This window comes from Hyla sarda, chromosome 3, assembly GCF_029499605.1.
Source record: "Hyla sarda isolate aHylSar1 chromosome 3, aHylSar1.hap1, whole genome shotgun sequence".
Lineage (NCBI taxonomy): Eukaryota > Metazoa > Chordata > Amphibia > Anura > Hylidae > Hyla > Hyla sarda.
This window is the reverse complement of record NC_079191.1, coordinates 163,358,458-163,382,385: the sequence shown is the minus strand read 5'-3', so window position 1 is coordinate 163,382,385 and position 23,928 is coordinate 163,358,458. Positions and strand designations below refer to the sequence as shown.

General features: G+C 42.8%; 1 protein-coding gene across 2 annotated transcripts in view; it reads right to left on the bottom strand.

Moving 5' to 3' along the window:
• Window positions 1-23,928, bottom strand: part of LOC130361843 (probable cation-transporting ATPase 13A5) — a 179,940-nt gene that overhangs the window by 14,703 nt on the left and 141,309 nt on the right. For both annotated transcript variants that reach the window (XM_056565410.1, XM_056565411.1), the window contains exons 23-26: window positions 15,547-15,656; window positions 9,566-9,662; window positions 7,405-7,477; window positions 7,112-7,286 (exon numbers count right to left, since the gene is read on the bottom strand). In XM_056565410.1, the coding sequence (XP_056421385.1) occupies window positions 7,112-7,286; window positions 7,405-7,477; window positions 9,566-9,662; window positions 15,547-15,656 (455 nt within the window). The remainder of the gene's footprint in view (window positions 1-7,111; window positions 7,287-7,404; window positions 7,478-9,565; window positions 9,663-15,546; window positions 15,657-23,928) is intronic.

Sequence of the window (23,928 nt, the reverse complement as noted above, 5' to 3'; positions counted from 1 at the left end):
ACCGAGTACTTTTGTTAATTGGCATAAGATCTTGCATGCAGGGGCAGAGAGTTTCCCGCTGATGAACGGCTGGTCTGGCCACTCTTTTGAGGTTGGGTCCAGATTCTGTCAGGGTTGTCCTTTGAGCTCGCTCTTATATGTGTTCGCGATCTATTCCTTCCTTAGAAGGGTGAGTCGCGGACTATTGGCGGGAGTCGGGATGAGTCTGGCAGAGCCGGCTGTCGCCCAGAGAGTGGTGGCATACGCTGACGATGTCACTATTTTCATCTCCTCGAGAGAGGAGGTCGATGTGGTGATGTCGGAGGTGGACCGCTACTCGGAGGCTCCGGGTCTAAGATCAACCGGGATAAGTGTGAGAGTCTCTGGCTGAGAGGGGGAGATCCCACGTTTGATCTCCCGGACACCCTTCCAGGACCCCAAGAATCAGCAAAAGTCGTAGGCATCACATTCGGCCAGGATGATTAACCCACCAAAAACTGGGATGGTAAGCTCCAGGATGCCACTCAGAGGGTTAACCTGTGGAATGGTTGGTCTTTGACCATCAGGGAAAGGGTACACCTGATCAAATCATACCTGCTCCCCTTGTTTATCTAGCTGGGCAGTGTATGTATCTTGCCAGAGGCTTACTATACTAGGGTCTACAGGCTGTTTTTCCAACTGTTATGGGGAAACAGGATGAACATAGTCAAGAGTGAGGTTACATACCGCACGCGTAGACTAGGGGGTTTATCTATGGTAAACACGGTGGTGTTCTTTACGAACACCTTCTTGAAAGCTAACATCGCAAACCTCTGGAAAGAGAGGGCTCCTCTGTGGGAGCTCTCCAGCAGGGAATGGTTTTGGCCTTTCTTCCAGGAATGGGAGAGAGGAGGGCGAGTGAAGGACCTCGTACACCCCATGGATATCTTCCGGCTTACACTACCCCGACTCTGAAGGTGATACGTTGGTGGGGTCTGGGAATGTGGGCGATCGGGACGCAGTCAAGGCAGTTCCTTGACAAACGAGTTCTGTTGACCCACTTCCATAGATCACATCAATGTAAGTGTTTGTTTAAAGTCAGTCATGTTTAACACATCCACATACACATTTATCTGGTGTCAGGATGCCATTGTGGTACTTGTGACCGTTTGCAGGCATCCTCCATTGTATGTAATTTTTGCTAGGGATCGCCCTTAGCAACGGTTTACAAGTGCAGGACCTACGCCCCAGCAAAGGTGCACAGCTGCACTTGGGGTTGAGTTTTCCTACTATAACCATGTTCATGCAAATATAAGCCGTTATGTCTTTGCTTAGGGCTTATACTAATGCACCCTTTTATCTTGTTGGGTAGCATTAGAGTTTCACCTGTGAGGCCTGCTATAAAGGAACCAACCAGGGTGGGGCTTGTAGCTTGTCTACTCCCTCCCATTGTATGTGTGCTTAGATTCACACTGGAGGTGAATGAGGAGCAATCTGCAAGTCGGGCCTATGGCTGCCATAATTTGGTTCCTGGTTTTATTTATCTGGCCAGGTAGGTTAGTTGATAGGACCCGCACCATTTGAGAAACCTTGGCGTGGTGTGCGGGCTCAAGTGTGTCCTTCATATAAGGATATATTGGCTAATGTCTCAATTTTACATCATGTGAATTCGGGTAGAAAACAGACGTGGTGCACATCTACAATCTTGTATAATGATCCGACTGCTTCTCAGCATAATATCAAAAACTAACAGGTTGTTAGTATACATTTTTGATCAAAAATTACAAGCCTACTCGCCACGTCAAGGCCACCTATTTAGAGTGGGTCCCTAACGTCCCTAGCATAAAATGTCGTAGCACTGGGTGGCGACCACCACTGCCGCGACACCAGTGCCCACGGGGGGGGGGGGGGGGGGAAACGAGCCACTGGCAAAGCGGCCCCAATGCCACTCAAACCAGTCAATGGGTCGCACCTCCCTGCAGACACGATACCACGGCACCAACGGACGCCGCACAGCACCACACCAGTGTGAACAAGGTGTAATAGCTCACTTACCATGCTCTCCCAGTCAGACTGGGAGGCTGCTAGGAAAGACATGGCCCTTGTGTACCTAACTACTACTTATATAGGGTTGAGCTGAGGGGGTGGGGAAGAGTGCAGCACATGTTCAAACAAAAAAAAGGAGGGGATAGAAAACACAGTGTGAATTCGGGTAGAAAACAGAAGTGGTGCACATTGATATTATGCTGAGACGCAATCAGATCATTATACAAGATTGTAGATGTGCGACCATGCCTGTTTCTTCTACCCAAATTCACACTGTGTTTTCTATCCCCTTCTTTTTTTTGTTTGAACATGTGTCTGCACTCTTCTCCACCCCCTCAGCCCAACCCTAAATAAGTAGTAGTTAGCTACACAAGGGCCATTTCTTTCCTAGCAGCCTCCCAGTCTGACTGGGAGAGCTTGGTAAGTGTGCTGTTACACCTTGTTCACACTGATGTGGTGCTGTGCGGCATCCGTTGCTGCCGTGGCGCCGTGTCTGTGGGGAGGTGCGACCCATAGACTGGTTTGAGTGGCATTGGGGCCGCTTTGCCAGTGGGTCGTTCCCCCCGTGGGCACTGGTGTCGCGGCGGTGGTGGTCGCCGCCCAGTGCTACACCATTTTATGCTAGGGACGTTAGGGACCCATTCTAAATAGGTGGCCTTGACGTGGCGAGTGGGCTTGTACTTTTTGAACAGAAATGTATACTAACAACCTGTTAGTTTTTGATATTATGCTGAGAAGCAATCAGATCATTATACAAGATTGTAGATGCGCGATCATGCCTGTTTCTTCTACCCAAATTCACACTGTGTTTTCTATCCCCTTCTTTTTTTTTGTTTGAACATGTGTCTGCACTCTTCCCCACCCCCTCAGCCCAACCCTAAATAAGTAGTAGTTAGCTACACAAGGGCCATTTCTTTCCTAGCAGCCTCCCAGTCTGACTGGGAGAGCTTGGTGAATGTGCTGTTACACCTTGTTCACACTGGTGTGGTGCTGTGCGGCATCCGTTGCTGCCGTGGCGCTGTGTCTGTGGGGAGGTGCGACCCATGGACTGGTTTGAGTGGCATTGGGGCCGCTTTGCCAGTGGGTCGTTCCCCCCATGGGCACTGGTGTCGTGTTGCGGCGGTGGTGGGCGCCGCCCAGTGCTACACCATTTTATGCAAGGGACGTTAGGGACCCACTCTAAATAGGTGGCCTTGACGTGGCGAGTGGACTTGTACTTTTTGATCAAAAATGTATACTAACAACCTGTTAGTTTTTGATATTATGCTGAAAAGCAATCAGATCATTATACAATATTGTAGATGTGCCACCATGCCTGTTTCTTCTACCCAAATTAAATTTACATCAGTTTTGAGGGTTAGCTAATGTCATTGTTTACATTAATCACAGTTGTGAAATCACATTGTGATCCATAGGTGCAGTTCCTCCACTCCAACGTAGGTGCACAACTGCACTTGGAATTGAGCACCTTGTATCACCTTAGATCACATCAATGTAAGTGTCCACTTCCAGAAGCCTCTGGCGCTCAGGGACTGCCCAGGTAGGGATCTGAGGGTGAGGTTGTATCTTTTAAACATGAAAAGGATCCCCCAGAAGTTTTGGGACTTGGCCTGGCGCTGCTTTCAGGGGAAGCTATAAGTAAGGGACAACCTGAAGTACAGGAACTCTGATGACCGGGGATGTCCCTGAGAAGAGTGCGGGGACATACTGGAAAGCATGGACCACTTCCTCCTTTATTGTCCCTTTAATATAGGGTGGGTGCACCCAGGACTGGACTCTTTGCGGTGGGTATCATTTTTGAGGTCTGGTATGGGTCTGGTATGGACAAAAAGTGGACAAAACTGTGATCTATGGACTCTGACCCATGTCCAGAGGGGGTGGTGGGTGATGGGATAGTTTAGTATAGGTTGTTTTTCTGTGTTATTGCGTTATGTAAATTTTGTATGTTTTTTTCTATGTCATAGTTATTTTGGCAGTCGGACCAGTTTTTAGTTATTATAGTATAGTTATTAAGGTAAAGTGTTAAGAGTATTCATTCCTTTAGTTACGTGTGCTTGATGTTGTGATTTTCTTTGTTATGTTTATGTTGGTGTCCTAGTGTGGATTCATTTTTGTTAGTGGGTATGTGGGGATGGTTGTGGAAAAAAAAATTCCTTTTCCAAGTTGGATTGTTTTAGTTAAGACAGTTAGCAATATTTTTGCTTTGTTATGGGAAGAAGAAAAAAAAAAAGAAAAGAAAAAAGGAAAAAAGAAAAGAAAAATTGGGGGGATGGGGTTATGTTTCCTAATTTGAATATTTTTAGTTTTGACCACAGCGAGGAAAGCTTTCTTTATGTTCATAAGATGTGTGTGTGTTGGACTGTAGGAAATAATATTTTTTTTTTCTGGGCAGGGACGGTAAGGAAGGTTTAAGTTGTTATTTTGAGACGGATAGTTTGTTTCTATATTCAGTTTTGTTAATTTTGTTACAGTCAATTGAACTTGTTTTTTTGTTTTGTGATGTTTTGTATTTTTATAATAAAAGAGTTTCAGTGTGAGATGAGCTATGATTGCTAAGGCTGCACATACCCCACTCAGCTCTCCAGACTGCATTTCCTTATTTTGGACTTCTGCCTGGCCAGCAGGAGTCCAAAGTCTGTGCAAGAGATAGGGGGAAATGTGCTCTGGACAAGTAGGGAGACACCTATTGGCAGCTTTTTTTTAAACACAAATAAAACATAGAAAACTTCATTTTTTTTAAACAAAGCACATTTTTTTTTATTTACCATAAGGAGTGCAATAGCAAAAATTAATTTTAATGACAGTGTCCATTTAAGTTTTATTCTATTAAACTGGAAATCAGGCTTTAGGTACATTTAAATCCCAATTACATCTATATAAAGTCTCAACTACATCTATATACAGCCAAGCTATGTGTTAAAAAGAAATGCCTGTAGAGCTCAGAGACAGGATTGTGTGATCACAAATATCTGGAGGAGAGTAAAAAGAATTCTGCTTAAAGTTATTAAGATCACAGCATCCTCCATAATTCTTAAATGGAAGAATTTTGGAACTACAAAAACTCTTCCTAGAGCAATCACTCAACCAAACTAAATTATCAGAGGAAAAAAGCCTTGGTAAGAGAAGTGGCCAAGAGCCCAATTGTCATTCTGGGCAAGCTTTAAAGATTCTGTGTGTAGATTTAAAACACAACTAGAAGGTCAACCATCACTGCAGAACTCCACAAATCTAGGCTATATTTGCCAGAAAGAAGCCTCACTTCAGTTAAAAATACATGAAAACAACCTGGAGTTTGAGAAAAAAGATTCCTTGGTTTAATAAAACGAAGATGGAAGTTTTTGGCCTCATTTCCAATTCTGGCGGAAACCAGACACTGCTCATCACCTGCCCAATATGTCACTACAGTGAAGCATGCTGGTGGCAGCATAACAATTTGATCCACAGTGCTTTGGCCTTAAAACTGGGCTAAAGGTTCATCTTCTGACAAGACAATGGGGGAGATTTATCAAAACTTGTTCAGAGGAATAGTGTACCAGCCCATAGAAATCAATCCGATTGTTCTTTTTATTTTTCAGATGCCTTTTCAAAAATGAAAGAAGCAAAATAAGTGATTGGTTGCTATGGGCAACTGGTCAAATTTTCCTCTGCACAGGTTTTGGTAAATTTTCCCCAATGACCCTAAGCACACAGCCAAAACAACACAGAAGTGGCTGAAGGACAACCCTGTAGAGAAGATAGTCTCTAAATTCAGATGCGCGCACCTTTTGGTTTCATACCCAAGAAGACTGGAGACTGTAATCGCTACCAAAGGGGCTTCAACTAAGTACCGAGTAAAGGGTCTTAATTAAAATACTTTTTGTTAATGAAATATTTAAGTTTTTCCCTTTTAATAAATTAGCAAAATGAAAGGGTCTCAAGACTTTACAAATACATTGTATTTATAAAAAGAATTGTTTTCATGATACTGAGACAATATTTTTGTCTCAGTTCTTTCAACATTAGTAATTATAATCTGCAAATGACATAAAGCTGTCATGGACCTTGGTGGATCTAAAGGAGAAGGTAGCCTGACCTGTCATGGACCTTTAAGGACCTGATGAAGAGGTCTTACCTTTAAAACATATTGCCTCAGTATAATATAATAAATACTTTGTTATTTTATCATATCTGTCTAGTAATCGATCCTATTGGCAGCGGGAGCACCATAAAAAATTGTCTATTTCTTCTTATGTCCAAGATTCTCCTCAGATCTTCATTCGAGTATTGCATACGGTCTAGGGCCTGAGAACCGTTGGACATGGGCATCTCCCAGCCACAAATGTCTTAAAGGGGTACTCCGCCCCTAGACATCTTATCCCTTATCCAAAGGATAGGGGATAAGATGTCAGATCGCCGCGGTGCCGCTGCTGGGGATCCCCGGGATCCCTGCTGCGGCACTGCGCTATCATTACATACAGCACAGAGCGGGTTCGCTCTGCACGTAATGACACGCAATACAGGGGCCAGAGCATCGTTACATCACGGCTCCGCCCCTCGTGACGTCACGGCCCGCCCCTTTCAATACAAGTCTATGGGAGGTGGCGCGGCGGTCGTCACGCCCCCTGCCATAGACTTGCATTAAGGGGACGGGCCGCGATGTCACGAGGGGCGGAGCCATGACGTCACGCAGCTCCGTCCCCTGTATCGCCCGTCATTACGCACAGAGCGAACTCGCTCTGTGCTGTAATGATAGCGCAGTGCCGCAGCGGGGATCCCGGGGGCCCCCAGCAGTGGCACCGCGGCAATCTGACATCTTATCCCCTATCCAAAGATGTCTAGGGGCGGAGTACCCCTTTAAGGTTGTATTATGCCAGAGAGCAACAGTCAAAGCCATGTGCATTACCTGCTCATCTACCAAAGGTAAAGGCAAATATAGCAGCCTATTATGTTCTCTCTGGCATATATCTCTGTAAAGCTGTCATGGTATGATAAATATAATTTTCTATATATCCAATATGACAAAATCATCCACAATACAAATGTTAAATTCAAAATAATAACTCTGTATAGCTACAGTATATATTGTAAATAGTGACATCCATGGGGGGTTTAAATAAACAAAACTTACCTGAAAACATCTGTTTCATCGAACCATGGCTGTTGTAGAAGCAGAAAGAAAGCGGTGGATTGGACAATCACACTAAAAGCAAGATGCATAAAAATGGAGAGTAATAAAGGAGGAGAGAGGAGCTGTCCAGAGGGTCTGTAAGGAGCCAACTTTGGGGATGGATGGTTTAAACTCACTAGAGAAAGAAAGAAACATTTATTTGTAAACTAAAAAACTGTAAAAAATATTAGCATATGTCCAAAATGGCAGCTACACGCATGAAAACAACTACACGACAGGTGAAATACACTTACTTGTCAGGGTAACTGTTATGTTGATAGCCAAATCTTGCATGAGGTATTGGTAGTTTCCAAGAAGGGTTTGTTTCTGAGAGAAAATAAATATAATTCAAAAAAACATCCAGAAATTTGAGCTTTTATTTGTAATTTTTGCATTAACACAGAACATCAACTGGTTTTGGTGGTTTCCTAGTAATCGACACCACAACCAGTGTATAGATCCATCTATATTTATGATAATGGTCACCAGTATGACCGCAATATAATATAAACCACCAGCATTTCCTTTATGCATTTCCTAGAGAAACAAACCCATCAGTGACTTTGTTTTATTTTGTTTACAGCAAGATTTTGGTAAAGCAGATGGGGACTTGCTTGTGAAATATTGTCCCCATGAGTTATATTTAATATGAGGTTTTTATGATAAATGGATCTAAAAATGAAGTGATCTAATAATAAATGTTCAATTGTTTCTAGTGATACCTCCCTTAAAGGGGTGCTTTAAGGGAGGTATCTTAATTAACTGAAGCTAGAAAGTTAAACAGATTTTTACCCTCCCTTAAATGGGTACTCCGCTGGAAAGATATTTTTTTTTAATTAACTGATGCCAGAAAGTTAAACAGATTTGTAAATTACTTCTATTTAATCATCTTAATCCTTTCAGTACTTTTTAGCTGTTGTATGCTCCAGAGGAGGTTCTTTTCTTTTTACATTACTTTTCAGTCTGACCACAGTCTGACACCTCTGTCAATGTCTGGAACTGTCCAGAGTTGGATAAAATCCCCATAGCAAACCTCTTCTGCTCTGGACAGTTTCTTAAATGGACAGAAGTGTCAGCAGAGAGCACTGTGGTCAGACAGAAAGGAAATTCAAAAAGAAAAGAACTTCCTCTGGAGCATACAGCAGCTGATAAGTACTGGAAGGATTAACATTTTTAAATAGAAGTAATTTACAAATCGGTTTAACTTTCTGGCATCAATTGACTTAAAAAATGTTTTCCAGCGGAGTACCGCTTTAAAGCTCCCTTTCTACCTAAAAGTCAAAATATGAAACACAAAGGTGACCTTTGTACTCGTGATACCATTACCCCTTTCACCACTGTGGGTCACCAGAAATATTATGTTAAACCCATTTTCCAATTTAGATGACAGGAACTGTTATCATAAAAGGGAAACTGACAGTCTGTTCACCCACACGCTACTAGGACGTGAAAGTCAGAAAATAAATATGCATATCAGTTGTGGGCATTGTGCAGCATAGCGAGGAGGCAGGGAAGCTTGACAAGCCTACTCCCCACCATCATTGCGCACTGAAGACATTTAGCAATGCAGCTATCGGGAGCCATAACTTTTAAACGGCTGGACCATTTAAGTGAGTGACCCCTCGTTTTACTGCTGGTTCACCTGCACTATAATGCAGTGAATTGGGTTTAGTGCGGGTGAACAGGCTTTCAGTTTCCCTTTAAATTCTACGTTAGTAACCCCTTCTTCAATTAAGAAGGCATCTAAAACATCCATATGGTATGGTCTATAACTTAACACCATAAGGGAACTGTTAAAATAAAGCTACCATTACAATTAAATAATATTCTCGTTAATCAAGATGGTATATGTATTTAAGATTAAATACAGAACTACAGGAAATAAACAAAAGAAATCAAGCGGCTCTGTGAATGAGGCCAGCAAATGGAGGGTGCACAGATTTCATGAGCCATACTCAGGGGCCCAACAAGCACCCATGGAGCCAATGAGCCCCTCCAATTTAAAATGGTTCCATGGTAAAGGGGACTAAAAAGTTGCATATAAGTGAATACACTACCACTGCTTTGGAACACTTAATAGAGCCTTGCTTTAGTAGGGAAAATGTGCAGCACCATGATAATTGAAACTTTATCTTTACATATTACAGACAAAATGCCCTATACCCCATACCCATATCAAAAGGCATTCTTCCATAAGCAACCAATGTTGGTTTTTAATTGGTACCTAATAAATGTCAGTTTTAATCTCGGTACTGGACCCTCTTTTTGGTATTCTGAACCTCATGGCATTTTAGCACATCTATGTGAAAGACAAAGCAAATTTGGCAGATATAGCAAAAAAAAAAAAAAAATTTTTTTTTTCTTAACTAACATTGCATCCATGTTGGAAAAATGTAATAAAAGAAGAAATCATACCCAAAAAAGAAATAATATGCAAACTATTCCAATGAACTGAAACATGGTCAAGAATTTGAAGATGGAGAATGATGTAACAAGAGTATTTCGACCTTCCCTGCGGAAAAACAGAACATTTATTTTAACTATTACAGAAAATCGCTCAATTTGGTTTGTACATACACCATAACACTAAACTTTTGGAGTCAGCAAATGTTAAGCATAAAACTGTAAATCTGTATAAGGCTGGGTTCACACCACGTTTTGTTAAATACGGTTCCCGTATACCGCTGGGAGGAGGGGGGCGGAGCTTAATCACGGCGCCGCACTCAGCCGTATTCGGCAACCGTATTTAATGCATGTCTATGAGCCGACCGGAGTGAACCGCAGCCTCCGGTCGGCTTCGTTTTCGACCGTATGCGGTTTCCCGACCGTAGGCAAAAACGCGGTCAACCACGTTTTTGCCTGCGGTCGGGAAACCGCATACGGCCGAAAACGAAGCCGACCAGAGGCTGTGGTTAACTCCAGTCGGCTCATAAACATGCATTAAATACGGTTCCCGAGTGCGGGCGCCGCGATTAAGCCCCACCCCCCCCCTCCTCCCAGCCGTATACGGGAACCATATTTAACAAAATGTGGTGTGAACCCAGCCTGACTCTTGATAAAAATGTATCAATAATAAATAGATTAATACTAAACAGAACATTTGGTTGAAATTGGCGCAGATCACACATTGATCCATATCCAAAGATCAATGTTAAGGCCCAGTCTCTTTAACCCGTTAAGTACAGTCAATTTTGGCCTTAAAGGGGTACTTCTGCGAAAAACAACTTTTTTTTTAAATTATCTGGTGCCAGAATGTTAAACAGATTTGTAAATTACGTCTAATTAAAAATCTTAACCCTTACAGTACTTATCAGCTGCTGTATGCTGCTCAGAAGTTCTTTTATTTTTTTTTATTTCATTTCTGCTGACACCTCTGTCCATGTCAGGAACTGTCAAGAGCAGAAGCAAATCCCCATAGCAAACCTATCCTGCTCTGGACAGTCCTGATATGGACAGAGGTGTCAGCAGAGAGCACTGTGGTCAGACAGAAAAGAAATTGAAAAAAGAAAAGAACTTCCTGTGGAGCATACCGTAGCTGATAAGTACTAGAAGGGTTAATATTTTTAAATAGAAGTAATTTACAAATCTGTTTACCTTTCTGGCACCAGTTGATTTAAAAAAATAATAATTTTCACCGGGGTACCCCTTTAACCCCTTAATGACTCAGCCCATTTGGGCCTTAAAGGGTACTCCGCCCCTAGACATCCAGAGGATAGGGGACAAGATGTCATATCACCGGGGTCCCGCTGCTGCGGCACTGCGCTATAATTGCTGCACAGAGCGAGTTCGCTCAGTGCGTAATGATGGGCGCTACAGGGGACGGAGCAGTGTGATGTCATGGCTCCGCCCCTTGTGACATCACGGCCAGACCCCTTAATGCAAGTCTATGGCAGGGGGCGTGATGACCTATCTAGGCCTATCCAACTTTGATGTAATGTCCTTAAAACAAGTCAAAATGAGGCTCAGTAGTGTGTGTTGCCTCCAGATGCCCATATGACCCCCCTACAACACCTGGACATGCTCCTGATGAGGTGGCAGATGGTCTCCTGAGGGATGTCCTCCCAGACCTGGACTAAAGCATCTGCCAACTCCTGGACGGTCTGTGGTGCAACGTAGCGTTGGTGGATGGAGCGAGACATGATGTCCCAGATGTGCTCAATCGGATGCAGGACTGGGGAACGGGGTGGGGTGGGGTGGGGGGTAGGGGCAGTCCATAGCATCAATGCCTTCCTCTTGCAGGAACTGCTGACACACTCCAGCCACATGAGGTCTAGCATTGTCTTGCATTAAGAGGAACCCTGGGCCAATCACACCAGAATATGGTCTCACAAGGGGTCTGAGGATCTCATCTCGGTACCTAATGGCAGTCAGGCTTCCTCTGGCAAGCACATGGAGACAGTGTGGCCTCCAGAGAAATGCCACCCCAAACCATTACTGACCCAGCGCCAAACTGGTCATGCTGGAGGATGTTGCAGGCAGCAGAATGTCCTCCATGGTGCCTCCATACTCTGTCACATCTGTCATGTCTATCCTGGTCTGTGTTCACACACAGCTATTGGTTTTGCTGTGTGTGAACAGTTTTATGTTTCCTGGTCAGGGAATAGTTAATTTCTCTGGCTTTTTCAGCCTCTGTCAGCCAATAGCCTTTAGGGTGTGTCTATTTATAGTCAGCTCAGCCTAGCCTCTGGGCTGGTGAGTGAGATCTTGACTTAATTTCATCCTGACTTCATTTACTGATGGACTTCCTGATGTCTAGCTGCTAACATGCTGGCTATGCTGCTAATGCAGGCTGGTTGAAACACTTCTTATTTGAGCCATTATCTACTGTCTCTGTTTTAGCATACACTTTGTCATGGTCTTAGTGGATTTTAAACAGTGTTTGTTTTTATAGTTGGCTTTAGGATTTGTAATTTTTCTGCTATATTTCTGTTCACTGTATTTGCTAAGTTCTGTATTTTATATTTCTGTTTTCCTACTGGGCCAGCATCCTGACCACACTGCAGAGTGTGCTGCTGGTCAGTAGTCTATCTGGATTTATTTTTAATGGCTACTCCTATAGTGGAGGGGAGTGTCCAGTTTGTGTTCAGTGTGAACAGTGTTCTCTCGCTCTCTCGCTCTCTCGCTCTCTCGCTCTCTCGCTCTCTCGCTCTCTCTCTCTATATCTATATCTATATCTATATATATATATATATATATATATATATATCTCCTGTGTATCTGGCTTTCCTATTACTCGTCCATGGGGACTTCGTGTCTATTGGAGGTTTGCATAATGAATGTGTATATTCCTGATTAGCGATAGATCCCTGTTTCTGGTCCTTGGGGACTTCGTGTCTTCTGGATGTTCTGGGGGATTATGCTATATTCCTGTCTGCTCCTAAAGTCTGTTGACTTATCCATTTTTCTGTTTGCTGTTTTGAACTCTATGTTTATTAGTTCTTTATTCGGATCTCTGGAGTTCTGTTCATGACCACGGATCTATAGTGTCCTCTGTTCACCACCACTGAGTCCTCTGTTCTTGTCCGCTGATCCATAGTATTCTCTGTTAATGTCCGCTGATAGTGTCCTCTGTGCTGCTCATTAATCTGTGTCCTCTGAACTTATATGCTATAGAGTTGTATGTTCCTGTTATGTTTCTGGTTTGTGACCGACTATTTATTAGTATGTGCTTTTAACCCCATGTCCTTAAGGACTCAGGATGCAGGGCGTATGCATACGCCGTGGGAATTCCGGTCCCTGCCGCTAGCCGGTTGGGGACTGGACCGGGATGCCTGCTGAAATCATTCAGCAGGCATCCCGGTACATCGCCCAGGGGGGTCATGAGACCCCCCATGTCGGCGATCGCAGAAAATTGCATGTCATTTCAGAAATGTGATTTTCTGCTATTCCGGGCTGATCACCGGGAAAATAGGGATGATCGGAGCTGTCAGTGACAGCCCTGATCATCCTGAGGGATAGGAGCGAGGTCACAGTGCTGTGATCTCCTCCTATCCCCTGCCATTGGGCAGAACTGATTCTGACCAATGGCAGGGCAGAACAGTGGGTTCTGCCCACCCCTGGATGTCGAGGGGAACGTGGGGAGAAGATGGAGGCCGGTACCTGGAGGAAAAGATGCCTGGGGACCCCCGATCATCGCTGGAGACTGCTGGATCCTTGCTCAGGTAGGGAAACGACGGTGGGGGGGTAAATGAAAGTGAAAGTAAAGGGATATTTACTGTGGCAACCACTAGGAAGGCTAAACTGCAACTCCCAGCATGCCCAGAGGTGTAGTTTTGCAACATCTGGAGGGTCACAGTTTGGAGACCACTGTTACAGTGGTGCCCAAACGGTAGCCCTCCAGATGTTGACAAACTACAACTCTCAGCATGCTTAGACTGCCCAGCCATGCTGGGAGTTGTAGTTCTATAACATCTGTCCCTTCAGATTTTGCAATTTTCATGACATTTTTGAAAATTGCTGCTCTACTTTGAAGCCCTCTAATTTTTTCAAAAAGCTGAAATATGTCCATTTTATGATGCCAATATAAAGTGGACATATTGTATTTGTAAATAAAAATAAAATGTATTTGGAATATCCATTTTCCTTACAAGTAGAGAGCTTCAAAGTTAGAAAAATGCTAAATTTTCAACATTTTCATGAAATTTGGGGATTTTTCACTAAAAAAGGATGCAAGTAACGCCGAAAATTTACTACCAAAATAAAGTAGAATATGTCATGAAAAAAACTCTCAGAATCGGAATATTCGGTAAAAGCGTTTTCGAGTTATTAATTCGTAAAGTGACGGTGGTCAGAATTGCGAAAAAGGGCTCAGTCCTTAAGGTGAAAAAGGGCTGCATCCTTGAGGGGTTAATTAGGCCCCTACACTTTAATTCAGGAAGGGACTGGTGCTCAGTTGTTGATCCACCGGTTAGGGTGGATGGGCAAGTAGGCAGGGAGAGATGGTTTTAGGGTCAGTATAGGGCTCACTCTCCCTGTCCCCTGGTTGATCCTTAACACACCTGTCACATGTGCTCAGTGTGAACCTGCTTTCACACAGGGCACCAGTGGCGAATTTGCCAATCTTGGTGTTTTCTGGCACATTCCAAACAACCTGCACAGTGTTGGGCTGTAAGCACAACCCCCACCTGTGGACATCAGGCCCTCATACCACCCACATAGTGTCTGTTTCTGAGCATGTGTCCGTTTGAGTGGACACATGCACTTTTGTGACCTGCTGGAGGTCATTTTGCAGGGCTCCTTGCACAAAGGAGGAGGTAGCGGTCCTGCTGCTGGCTTGTTGCCCTCCTACTGCCTCCTCCACGTCTCCAGATGTACTGGCCTATCTACTGGTAGCGCCTCCATGCTCTGGACACTACACTGACCGACACAGCAAACCTTCTTGCCACAGCTCGCATTGATGTGCCATCCTGGATGAGCTGCACTACCTGAGCCACCTGTGTGGGTTGTATACTCCGTCTCATGCTACCACTAGAGTGAAAGCACTGCCAGCATTCAAAAGGGACCAAAGCATCAGACAGGAAGCATAGAAACTGAGAAGTGGTCTGTGGTCACCACCTGCAGAACCACTCCTTTATTGTGGGTGTCTTGCTAATTGCCTATAATTTCCACCTGTTGTCTGTTCCATTTGCACAACAGCATGTGAAATTGATTGTCAATCAGTGTTGCTTCGTGAGTGGACAGTGGGATTTCACAGAAGTGTGATTGACTGGGAGTTACATTGTGTTGTTTAAGTGTTCTGTTTATTTTTTTGAACAGTGTAGTAATCCTTACATTGCTAATACTGATCACTGCTATGGATAGACATAGCACTGATCAGTATTATCGGCAGTGTTCTTCTCTGGTCTTCTCAATGTCAGACCAGAGAAGAAGACCTCTGTCTGCCATCTTAGATGATCAGATCCCCATGACAGTGCCAAAGGGCGATCTGATCTTCCATTCAAAGTGCCGCACTGCCGCAGATGCTGTTATCAGTATTGATCATGGCATCTGAGGGGTTAATGACAGCCATCAACAAGATCACTGATGTCCGCCATTACCAGCGGGTCCCTGGCTGCTGATAGAAGTCGGAACCTGCTGTGCATGATGCGAGCACTGTTCCAGTGCTTGCATTATGTACGGAATGTAAATATACGTCCTGGTGCGCTAAGTCCCAGCGGATCAGGTCGTATATTTTTGTCCAGTGTCCTTAAGGGGTTAAAGAAAACAAATCTGAGGTTAAAAAAACAATCCTGTACCTGTAAATCCTGTAAAGTCTACAGTATGCTGTGTAGGTCCTCACTTATTTTTCATACCTTTCTGCTTTGAAATACAGACTCATTCTTTGAAATACTTTTAACCCCTTAATGACTGAGAAATATTAGTTTACTTTGCGCCTTACAGATAAATATTAAACTTACTTGATGAGCAATGGAACACATTCAATGTTTGGAATTTTGGAAGTAAATGGAGACGCAACAGAAGCCTCTAGTTCAGACAGGGAAATTCCCACATGAGCCATTTTAAGTGCCTGTGAATGGTGAAAATATGAAATATTAGATTGAATAATTAATACATAAATAAAAATGCTCATTGTAATTTATTTTTTTTATATTTTGTACTTTATAACAGTACCAAGAGTTTTACGACATTTAGGTTTCTTCTTTTCAATATGTTATTTCTGCCTTGAATGAGCCATAACTTTATTTTTTATTTTTCTGTCAATGTAGTCATAAAAGGGTTTGTTTTTTGCAAGACAAGTAATATTTTTAAAGTACTCACCCAGGATTAGAAAAACAAAACTGATTTCTTTGAAAACAGCACCACACCTGTCCTCCATGTGGCTTGTGATCTTACAGCTCAGTTCCATTGAAGGTAATGGAGCCAAATTGTAATAGTACACACAACCTAAAGACAGGTGTAGTGCTATTTTTGAAAGAAACCAGCTCTGTTTTGCCATTCCTGGATAGTGCCACTAATTTGGGCACATATGATGCATTGACAATGTCTATTATTTTTTTTTTTCTTTCCTTAAGGTGAGATCTTTAAATTCTATTCTTTACTACATCCAGAAAGCAAATCAACAAGACACTAAAGTGATTTTCAAGGGGTACTCCGGTGAAATCTGTTTTTTTTAAATCAACTGGAGCCAGAAAGTTAAACAGATTTGTAAATTACTTCTATTAAAAAATCTCAATCCTTCCAGTACTTATTAGCTGCTGTATACTACAGAGAAAAATATTTTCTGTCTGACCACAGTGCTCTCTGCTGACCTCTCTGTCCATGTCCGGAACTGTGCAGAGCAGGATAGATTGCTATGGGGATTTTCTCCTGCTCTGGGCTTTTCCTGGCATGAATAGAGGTGTCAGCAGAGAGCACCGTGGTCAGACAGATAAGGGAAAAAAAAAGAACTTCCTGTGGAACATTAAGCAGCTGATAAGTACTGGAAGGATAACATTTTTTTAATAGAAGTAATTTACAAAATCTGTTTAACTTTCTGGCACCAGTTGATTTAAAAAATAAATGTTTTCCACCAGAATACCCCTTTAAGGTTGTGAGATGTGGGGTTTAACCCCCCCTTAAGGGAATCAGCTGGGTCACGTAACTGGATGATGTGAGCATGTCAGCTCGCAACGTACCTCTCTTTCCCTCTCTCCCCTGGTGATTTCTTTTGTGGCCCGGGATAATGGCTGCGGCTGAGTGCGGAGTGGCCGGTGGGTCCCCCCTCCTCCCTTGGTGATGTGGAGAAGGGGGGGTCCCTGGGGAAGGATGGGGGTGCGGTGCCCTGGAGCAGCTGTTGGAGCGCGAAGAGGGCCAAGGCCAAATGCAGACAAGGATGCTGAAGGAGATGCAGGGAGGTCTGCCCCTATAAAGCATGTGGGACGCGAGCAGGCAGATTGTCTGCCGCAGGACGGAGATAGCGCCGGCAGCGGGTTCCATCACGGTGAGAGAGCGCTGGACCCCGGCGGTGAGGAGAGAAGGCCCATTCTATGTGTGGAGAGCGGACTAGAGTGCATTTGCTGGTGTAAGACGCATTGAGTGATAGGAATATGCTGGACATTATCATAACTGCGGTTCTATGATGGAGGAAACTGGGAACTGTCTGAAATTATGCTGTAAGAGTTTAAATCGGAGCTTGCTCTACTGTACTATAAATTACAAACTTATAATGGCCTGTAGGAGCTCACTGGCAGCCACAAAGATAAAAAAAAAGTGTGAACCGAAAAGCTGGTGAACCAGTATTTAAGCAAAAAAGAAACACAAAGTTGATTGATGTCGTGCTGTGAGCATGTGATCAGGTACTTATGAAAATCAGTTTTGTGTACCATTGCAGCATTGAATTTGTACCAATTTCAAAAGGAGTCTTGTATATGCCAAGTGGATTGAGAGAGGGAAGGAGATAAAGAAAAGTAGACCTCTGTAAGTGGCTACAATATAGTCCTTTTATAGCGCATGTGGTGTGAATGGGTTCTGACATCATAAATGTATGTATTGCAAGAAAAGAGCGCCATATGTGGCACATAATATAATGCCAAATAAACCAAAGTAGCAGATCAGATGGTCAGGTGGAGGGGCACAGAGCGAAATGACAAGCCATACTAAGATGAATACCTTTTTGAAATTCCCAAGGGATACCATTAAAAGCAGAACTAATAAACAAATCCTGGTGGATAACATGGGTAAGAGTAGCGGAGGATCCAGATATTCAGTGCTACCAATTGATGGGGCTATAGAGGGGGGAGAGAGGAGAAGATGAAACGCACATTTATTTATTTTTTATTTTATTTATTTCTATAGCGCCTACAGATTCCGCAGCGCTTACAATTATGGGGTACAAACAAAGAAAGTATCAGACATAATATTACACAATAACTATTCAAACAAGAGGTGTGGGGATATGTTATAAGGATATGTTGAGGCCAATTAGAGAATGTTATAGGCTTGTCTAAAGAGATGTGTTTTTAGGCCACGTTTGAAACTATGGATGTTGTTGTTGAGGATGATGTTAGTGTGAGATCATTAGCAGATCGGAGAGAACCTGTAGGATGGTAGACAGAGATGAGAGAGGAGGTGCAGCATTGTGGAGAGCTTTGTGTGTGAGACTGAGGATTTTGTACTGTATTCTGGACTGAATTGGTAACCAGTGTAGTGACTGGCACAGGGAGGAGGCGTCGGTGTAGCGGCTGGAGAGGAAGATGAGTCTGGCTGTGGCATTAAGGATGAACTGGAGAGGAGAGAGTTTGGAGAAAGGAAGACCTATTAGTAAAGAGTTACAGTAGTCGAGGTGGGAGTGAATCAAAGCAATAATGAAAGTTTTAGCAGTTTCAGTAGTGAGAAATGGGCGGATTCTGGAAATGTTTTTGACTCTATGTTGGACTCTATTTACATGGCAGTATAAAGAAGTAATAAAGCCCTTGAGGACCTGATGACCCAAATGGGGACAGTAAGAGGACATAAAAAAAAATGAAAGAGAAGCAAAAGCAAGTAGAGCAAGCGTTATCGCAATTAGACAAGAAAGTCTCATCAATAATGAAAATCCAGGAGGACGATAGTAAGGAGGTTAAAGATCTGAAGTTGAAAATAAATGATTTGGAGGACAGATCAGAGAGGGCTAACATCAGGCTAATTGGGCTCCCAGAAGGAGAGGAAAGGAGTAATCCAATTTTGTTTTGTACCAAATTGATAAAAGAAACATTAAATGTGGGAAATCTAACAGAATGGTTTATGATTGAAAGAGCGCACAGGGTACCAGCAGGCAAGGCAGTCCCAGAAGCTCCTCCAAGGACAATGTTGATTAAATTGTTGTCTGCAATGGACAGATATTTTGTTAAAATTCTCAAGGGAAAAATGAGAGATAGTATACGGCTCAGCTAACTGGTTTTTATATCCATATTTTTCCCATGCTACTCAGAAGAGAAGAATGGCTTTTAAAGAAGAGTGAAATAGATACTGCATAGTTTAGATATTCCTTTCTCGCTGTTATTCTCAGCCCGGATGAGAATAGTGTATCAGGGGAAAACCCTGATTCAGAAATAAAAATTGTGAAATGGGTGGAAGCGCAGGGGTTATAATGTGGCATTGTATTGATGGAAGAGGTTATGAGGGGAGGGAGAGAGAGGTAGCTGGATGGAGAAAGTGAAAAGTGGAGAGAGTAGAGGAAACAACTCAAATGGGGGGATGGGTGATCAGCCTGGCATTAATTACTCCGGCGCTAAGACATCTTATCCGGCTACGTCACGGCTACGCCCCTGTGTGACATCACGCTCCGTCCCCTAAATGCAAGCCTATGGGAGGGCGCGTGACAGCTGGGTGGAGCATGATGTCACACCGGGGCGGAGCCGTGACATCACAATGCTCTGGCCCCATGATCGCCAGTCATCAGACCCGGAGCAAACATGCTCCGGGGACTGATGGTAACGGGGTGCTGCATGGAAGATCACGGGAGTTACCAGCGGTGGGACTCCCGCGATCAGGCATCTAAACCCCTATCCTTTGGATAGGGGTTAAGATGTCTTAGTGCCGGAGTACCCCTTTAAGGAGTGTGAGTGAGAGAGGTAAGAGGGTTAGGAAAGAAAGTGATTTATAGGTAAGGTATTATGGATAAGGAAGATAATATCTTTTTTTGGAATGTTAGAGGGATAAAGGAGAAGACTAAGAGAGTAGCAATTTTTGATAGGATTAATAACTACCTACCCGCTATTATATGTTTGGCGGAGACGCACCTTACAAGTGATGTCTTGTATTTAGTGAGGAAAAGATGGGCAAAATGGGAATTTCCCTCTACCTTTTCTGCATATTCCTCCGGGGTTTCTGTTTTGCTACACAGTAGAATCAATATTGATATACACTGTTCAGAATGTGATGATAGGGATAGATATGTTTTTCTGTTTGCAAGATGGGAAGAAAGTGAGGTTGTGTTACCTTTTATGTATATCCCACCACCATTTAGGTTAGAGGTTCTGCACAAATTGGACATTTTTATTAAGGATATTAACTTTCAGGACTTGTACATTACTGGGGACTTTAATTGTGTGATGGATAATGTAAGAGATAGAAGGGGGGCTCAGAGAAGTAGTAGGTCAACGGGTTTGGCTAATTATTATGGGGAGCTAGGACTGAATAATGTGTGGAGATGTATGTATCCAGAGAGGGAAATCTTTTCATGTTACAGTAAGACTCATAACATAGCATCCAGAATAGATATGTTGCTGACAAATGAGAGTGCACTTGAAAAAATTAAGAAAATTCAATATGTGCTAGGGGTGGTTACAGATCATTCAATTGTGTGCTTCAGGGTTCAGCATAATGGGATTAAAAGGATCCAAGGTAGGAAATTTAATATTCACCCTCATTGGTTGGAGATAGAAGAGGTAACAAAGGGAATAAAAGAGGAATTAGTGAAATTTTGGTAACATAATTAAAATGTGGCTAGCTTATTTACTGTTTGGGACACTCTGAAAGACTTTATAAGGGGTTGCCTGTACAGAAATATAAGTAGAGTTAGGAAAAAAAGCAAAGGAAAAAGAGAGGGACCTTAATAAGTTAGTGGAAGAGGCTGAGATATCATACAGTAAGGCAAGATACCCCAGTGGAAGAGCAAAGCTAGAGGATGCCCAGAAAAAGTGTAAAGCATTTTTTAGACTTTTATTCTGGGGGGAAAAAAAATCTTTACAGAAAGGGGCAAATCGAGTAAGTGGCTTGCCGGGATTGTGAGAAATCAACGGGAGAGTAGGAGGATTAAAGGAATATTAGCTGATCAGGGTAGGGTGGTATTTGGGAAACAGGAGACTGAGGAAGTATCAATAACATTTTATAGAAAACTTTATCAGGTGAGGAAGTAGAGGATGCCAAAATTGAGGAATATTTGGGAAAACTGAATATTTCCAAGGTGGGGAGGGAGGAGTTGAAAGGACTGAATGAGGAAATCACAATAACAGAAATTCAGGAAGTACTTAGGAAGATGTCTAGAAATTCCGCTCCCGGGTCAGATGGGTTTGTCTTTGTAGTGTATAGGAGACTGGGTGATCCACTGTTGGGTTTTCTCTTAGAGGTATTTCATGAATCATTGAAAAGGGGAAAGCTGCCCCCCATCGATGCTTGATGCAATAATTATTTTAATACCGAAGAGAGGAAAAGACAGCAGTATTCTGGCCTATTTTGTTACTTAATACGGATGGTAAGATCTTTTAAAAAATTTGGCTGATGAAACTGGCTATGGTAATCAATCAGATTGTGGGGAAAGAGCAGAAGGGATTTGTCCCAGGTAGGGTTATGTTTGGGAACATCAAGAGATTGTTTTGGAATATGCAGAGGGAGTGTGGGGAGCCCCTTTCCATTCTGTCTCTGGATGCCAATAAGGCTTTTGACAAGGTGGAATGGGGTTCAAGGTAATGCAGGAATTTGGCCTAGGGGAAAGCTTTATAAAGGGAGTATGGACAATCTATAGTGAACCCACAGCTAGGATTCAAATTAATGGGGAGTTGTCTTCTAGCTTTAAGTTGAGTCGAGGCACAAGGCAGGGGTGCCCATTGTCACCCCTGCTTTTTGCCTTGTTTGTGGAGCCTTTAGCTTTAAAGATAGGTAGCACAGTTAGTTTTGAAAAGTTTGGCACAAAACATGTGGTTTTGTTTGTGTGTAACCCAGAAAGTAGTATTATAGCAGTGATGTGAGAAGTAGAAGAATTTGGGAAGAAATCTGGGTTCAGAATTAATTGGAAGAAATCAGCACTCTCCCTCTAGATAAGGCTATAGAGGAGCCAATTGGTAATACTAAAATATTGAATTTGAAAGATAATTTTGAATATCTAGGAGTGTTTGTATCAAATAACACAAGAATTTGAAAAATTGAACATCTGCCCACTAAGGGAAAAAATCATAAATAAGTGTCAGATATGGAGCAAATCGGGCCTATACATGGCCGACAAGATAGCCCTGATTAAAATTGTATTATTACCAATGGTGTTGCACTATTTTACGGTGACACCAATTCGGATTAGAAATAGGTTTTTTGAGGAGATAGATTGGAAGATAAATTAATTGGTATGGGGTGCGAAAAATGTTGGATTAAAGGGGTATTCCGCCCCTAGACATCTTATCCCCTATCCAAAGGATAGGGGATAAGATGTCAGATCGCCGCGGTCCCGCTGCTGGGGACCCCTGGGATTCGCTCTGCCCCGAGTTCGCTCTGCACGTAATGATGGGCAGAACAGGGGCCGGAGCATTGTTAGGTCACGGCCCGCCCCTTTCAATACAAGTCTATGGGAGGGGGCGTGGTGGTCGTCACGCCCCCTCCCATAGACTTGCATTAAGGGGACAGGCCGTGATGTCACGAGGGGCGGAGCCATGACGTCACGCTGCTCCATCCCCCATATCGCCCGTCATTACGCACAGAGCGAACTCGCTCTGCGCAGTAATGATAGCGCAGTGCCGCAGCGAAGATCCCAGGGGTCCCCAGCAGCGGGACCGCAGCGATCTGACATCTTATCCCCTATCCTTTAGATAGGGGATAAGATGTCTAGGGGCGGAGTACCCCTTTAAGAGCTGTTATCTAAATCCCTCAATGGAAAGAGGGGGTTCGGGGGTTCCCAATTTTATTACTATTACGTTGTAACACAAATAATATATATTGCACAAGAAGGTGAATCTTTGATGGAGATTCTTAGAGATAAGGGAATTAAAGAGGAAGATATTTGGACAGTGTTAGAGAGTGGGAGATTATGGGAAAAAGAGTTTGTAAAAGAGTGGAGCATACAAGTACTAGATATTTGATGGAAACATTTTAGAAAAATTATAGGGATAAAAGGGAGTTTTAAGTTCACACCTATATGGGGTAACACACAAATGAAATAATTTTTGAAAATCATGAAATACATAAATTGGAGAGAGAAGGGAATTGATACACCACTTATTTGAAGCAGGGAAATTGAAAAAGTGGACACAAATTTATAATGAGTTTGGGTTAGAGGAAGAGAATACATTTGGTTATAAACAAGTTCAAGAAGCATGGGGTAGGGATCAGGTGAATCAAAGGTGGGAAATTGAAACACAGGAAATAATAGAGTTTGTGAGGGGTGTTAAGGGCAAAAGGTGAAAAATTTGTTGGGGATAGTATATAGAAAGACAGTGAATAGTAATGGGAACACCCAGAAATTAAAATGTAAAAAGAAATGGGAGGAGGATGTAGGGGGAATAAATGAGGAGGAATGGGAGAAAATTTGTAAAAATGTTAGGAGGTCCTCAGTAAATATGAATCCCAGTGTTTCTTTCTTGAAATTGAATCATAGGATTTACTACACTCCAAAACTTCTCAAGAAAATGGGTATAAGAAAGGATGCTCTGTTTCCTAAGTGTGGCAAGGAAGAGGCTGACCTATTACACTTAATGTGGGACTGTATGAGAGTCAAAGAATATTGGCGGAGTGTGTATAGAAAAATTGAAAAGGGCTTTGAGGTCGATGTGCCATTTGAAGCTAGAAGTACAATTCTGGGGATAAGTTTAAATGTAAAAGGTTATGGAAATGTGATTTTTAGAATTATGGGATTAGCAAAGATGGGTGATGATTAGAAGGTGGATGTACCAACGGAAAAAGAACGGATAAAATTAAAAAATATGAAGACATTTTCTATACAAATAGGAAAATTGGAAGTAAGGAAAAGTATAGATGTCATCATGGGAAACAACACATAGATATAGAAATTAACAATATAACTCAAATCTCATGTGCTTAATAAAGCCTTCAGCCTTTCATAACTACGGATTAACATTGGTAATTTTTTTTATGTTAAACATTTAGTATCTTTAAGC